This window comes from Melanotaenia boesemani, chromosome 14 (assembly GCF_017639745.1).
Source record: "Melanotaenia boesemani isolate fMelBoe1 chromosome 14, fMelBoe1.pri, whole genome shotgun sequence".
Taxonomy (NCBI): Eukaryota; Metazoa; Chordata; class Actinopteri; order Atheriniformes; family Melanotaeniidae; genus Melanotaenia; species Melanotaenia boesemani.
In genome coordinates this window covers 965,367-969,626 of record NC_055695.1, presented here as the reverse complement: position 1 = coordinate 969,626, position 4,260 = coordinate 965,367, and the positions used below count along the sequence as shown (strand labels likewise).

The window sequence follows — 4,260 nt, the reverse complement described above, 5'->3', positions numbered from 1 at the left end:
CGGACTGGCTAAATTACCTTTTGCTGGTTTATTGTTCTCTTTAAACGCCTATAAGTGCAGCAACTATTGCGCCACGTTGCAATTCTTCCATGATGGAGTGAACTGGAGAATCCAGCTGGGGCTGAGGTGCTCTGCTCTGAAATGCTGCTGGTGGGACAGGATGCTGCAAGGAAAGCTCGGTGCTGCCGCGCTGCATCCATGTTCGGTGGAACAGGGTGGACTCAAAGACAGGCCAGCAGTGTGTTCTGCTCTGGTTGGAAAAGTTATAAAACTTCCTCCATGTGGTGATTTCTTCAGTTTTTTTACTTAGTAAAAAACAAAACACAGAATTTAATTCAACAGCTAGATTTTCTATAAAAACACCTGAAAGATTTTCAGCAGAATTATATATTTTTCAGATCAACTTGTGAATAAACGGACAGAATCAGCTGGGATTAATAAGAAGTATCAACCATCAGTCTGTAGTCCCACACCCTGGTCCACATGGTCACGACCATGGTGATGGTCAGTAGGTGGCCACTTCCTCTTCCTGTTAGCACTTCCTGTGACACTGTTGTGTTAACAGTCAGGAAGTTGGAGTTGCCCGAAGATGTCGGAGAACCCGAACGGTGGTAGATGGGTTCTGGATCAGCAGCTCGTTCACATGGTCCAGACTGAGACAGGCCACCTTCTCCCCGTCCACCTCCACGATCTCGTCTCCAACTGCCAGCAGGCCACCGTACAGCTTCTCAGTACTGGTGTCCACCATGTCCTCCACGTACACACCTGCAGTAACAACAGTAAAAACCTGCAGTACACTGTAAACTGGATGGATGGACAGATGGATGGATGGATGGATGGATGGATGGATGGATGGATGGATGGATGGATGGATGGATGGATGAATGGTAGTGTCAGCCATAGTAACAGTGTTTACTTCAGTGTATATCATAGTATTCAGCATGAGTAGAACACCGCCAATGGTCAGTCAAGCTCAAGGTAACAGTTAACTCTAGTATTAGTAAAATTTGGGGTAATTTTATTACTGATAGGAAGATTTTTACCAGAGTCAAGTCGTCCTTTTCCTCGACTGATGATAAATCCGTACGATTGGCCCATTGGCCGGCTGAGCTCCAACAGAAACGTTCCATCTGAGCAGACCTGAAGAATCCGGCCTACAGATCGGGCTGAACGTGGATGGCTGATGTCCTCAACACTGAGACATCGAGACAGCAACCTGACAGACAATGAACTGAGTACACATGGTTTGTTTTTAAAGGGGAATTTATACAGACAGGAGGTGTTTTTACTGGTCAGCAGCTGGTTTGTAGTCAGCAGAACGGTTCTTCTTCTTGAGTTCAGATCCAAAACTCTGGACTGACAATGATTTCCTTAACTGTAAGACTGGTGACCCCTGCAGGACCGAGGGGAGGAATAGGTCAAAGAATAATAAGCATCTCATCTACTAACAGACAGGCAATAACCAAAGATCCTCTCACCACACAAAGTGACTGAACAGATGGAGACTTCTTTAGAGGGCTGCAGGACTTCCTGGTATCTGTGGGGGTGTGGTCAGGAATGGGGGGGCAAGGCTTTAAGATGAGCCGGTCGAGGCTGCCGGAACGAGTCCTGCTCAGTCTAACAGTGGAGAAAAGATGACGCAAAGACAGACGAGCAGGTTCATCCCTGACGCTGAAGCTGTGGGAAAGACAAACATGATAGGTTCAGTCAAACCCATTCATTTCAATGGTTTGTTAAAACCATTTAGTTCAGTATGGTTTTTAACCAGTTAATTTGAATAGTCTTCATTAAAATAAGTAACACATTCATTTCAATGTTTTTTTCTGCACTAAGACCAAACTGGACTGGGGAAGGTGTGGGATGTCCGGTTACATCCCGCGTGTTAACGGCTCGGTTAACCGGACCATTAACTAGACCATTAACCGGACCGGTATCAGGACTGTTAACTGGTCCGGTTAACTGGACCATAAAGCAGACCGTTAAATTTACCATTAACTGGACTGTTAACTGCACCATTAACCGGACCATTAACTAGGCCATTAACCAGACCGTTAACTGGACCATTAACCAGACTGGTAACTGGACCGTTAACTGTACTATTAACCGAATCGTTAACTAGACCATTAACCGGATTATTAACTTTTACCAATAATCGGACTGTTGGAATGTTAACTGGACTGTTAACTAGGCCATTAACCAGACCGTTAACTGGACCATTAACCGGACCGGTAACTGGATCGTTAACTGTACCATTAACCAGACCATTAACTAGACCCTTAACCGGACCGTTAACTTTACCATTAAACATACTGTTAACTGGACCGTTAACCGGACCGGTAACTGGACCATTATCTAGACCATCAACCGGACTGTTAACCAGACCATTAACTGGACCGTTAACCAGACCATTAACTAGACCCTTAACCGGAACGTTAACTTTACCATTAAACATACTGTTAACTGGAATGTTAACTGGACCATTAACTGGACCGTTATCTAGACCATCAACTGGACTGTTAACCAGACCATTAACTGGACCATTAACTGGACCATTAACCGGACCGTTACTCATTACATTACAATCCCACTGTGCCACACTGATCTCTCTCTTTCTCTCATTTTAGTCCAATACAAACCCATGAACTCCAAAATGTGGTACATCAGCTAAGTTAAAGTCCGGTCCGGTTAAGGGTCCAGTTAGTTAATGGTCTGGTTAAGGGTCCGGTTAACGGTCCAGTAAATGGTCTGGTTACATTCTGTGATCGAGTCGTTACCTTAACCAATATATCTAAAGTCAGACCCATTTTATTCCTACCAGGTCCTGCAAAGTTGGTTCATGCTTTTATTTTAAGTCAGTTAGATTTTTGCAACATACTTTACCCGGGTTTAACAAAACCAGCACTTCATAAACTCCAACTTACTGAAAACACTTCAGCCAGAGTTTTAACTGGAACACAAGGTGTGAACACATCACTCTAGGTTTAGTATCTCTGGCCTCCAGTGAGGCATTGCTGCCATTGCTCTGCTGAAGTCTGTTTTTATTTATCATTTAGCCATTTATTGTGGTTTCTGTGATTGTTGCATCAATTGATTGTTTTACTTCTTGCATAACAAAACACAGGGATATTAAAGAGTCCTTGAACCTTGAAAAGATGTTGACGAAACTGAGTCATTTTACCATGTGATGGAAAAGCTGAGCTGAGAGTGAATCTGATGGCAGCAACACGTGTGTAAAAAGTAGTTCCAGGGTGGTGTTCAGCATAGTGTAAAAAGTAGTTCCAGGGTGGTGTTCAGCATGGTGTAAAAAGTAGTTCCAGGGTGATGTTCAGCATGGTGTAAAAAGTAGTTCCAGGGTGATGTTCAGCATGGTGTAAAAAGTAGTTCCAGGGTGATGTTCAGCACGGTGTAAAAAGTAGTTCCAGGGTGGTGTTCAGCATGGTGTAAAAAGTAGTTCCAGGGTGATGTTCAGCATGGTGTAAAAAGTAGTTCCAGGGTGATGTTCAGCATGGTGTAAAAAGTAGTTCCAGGGTGATGTTCAGCACGGTGTAAAAAGTAGTTCCAGGGTGATGTTCAGCATGGTGTGAAAAGTAGTTCCAGGGTGATGTTCAGCATGGTGTAAAAAGTAGTTCCAGGGTGATGTTCAGCATGGTGTAAAAAGTAGTTCCAGGGTGATGTTCAGCATGGTGTAAAAAGTAGTTCCAGGGTGGTGTTCAGCATGGTGTAAAAAGTAGTTCCAGGGTGATGTTCAGCACGGTGTAAAAAGTAGTTCCAGGGTGGTGTTCAGCATGGTGTGAAAAGTAGTTCCAGGGTGATGTTCAGCATGGTGTAAAAAGTAGTTCCAGGGTGATGTTCAGCATGGTGTAAAAAGTAGTTCCAGGGTGATGTTCAGCATGGTGTAAAAAGTAGTTCCAGGGTGGTGTTCAGCATGGTGTATCATCTCTTCTTCTAACATGTCTGGAAACGTCTGGCAAGTGAGGAGACCAGTTGCTGGAGTTTTAGGAGAGGAATGTTGTCCCACTCCTCCCTGAGCCGCCCCCGCAACCCGACTCCGGATAAGCAGCAGAAAATGGATGGATGGATGTTGTCCCATTCTGGTCTGATGTACAGATGTGCGGTAAAATCACTGTGGAAGTGCTTTCTAGTACAGAATCATGTCTGCTTTTTTTTTTTATATAATTATTTTTAATGAGCACCAGTTGTACAGTACATGTACAAAGTTGAACATATAGAGGTTAAGTATACATAGAGTAGTGCTCATAC

General features: G+C 43.8%; 1 protein-coding gene across 2 annotated transcripts in view; it reads right to left on the bottom strand.

Annotated features, from left to right (window-relative positions):
- Positions 1–369: 369 nt before the first annotated feature.
- The window catches only part of si:dkey-121a11.3, a 34,325-nt gene continuing 30,434 nt past the window's right edge, over positions 370–4,260 (bottom strand). For both annotated transcript variants that reach the window (XM_042006072.1, XM_042006073.1), the window contains exons 5-8: positions 1,479–1,677; positions 1,290–1,393; positions 1,044–1,216; positions 370–765 (exon numbers count right to left, since the gene is read on the bottom strand). In XM_042006072.1, the coding sequence (XP_041862006.1) occupies positions 566–765; positions 1,044–1,216; positions 1,290–1,393; positions 1,479–1,677 (676 nt within the window). In that variant the 3' untranslated portion in view covers positions 370–565. The remainder of the gene's footprint in view (positions 766–1,043; positions 1,217–1,289; positions 1,394–1,478; positions 1,678–4,260) is intronic.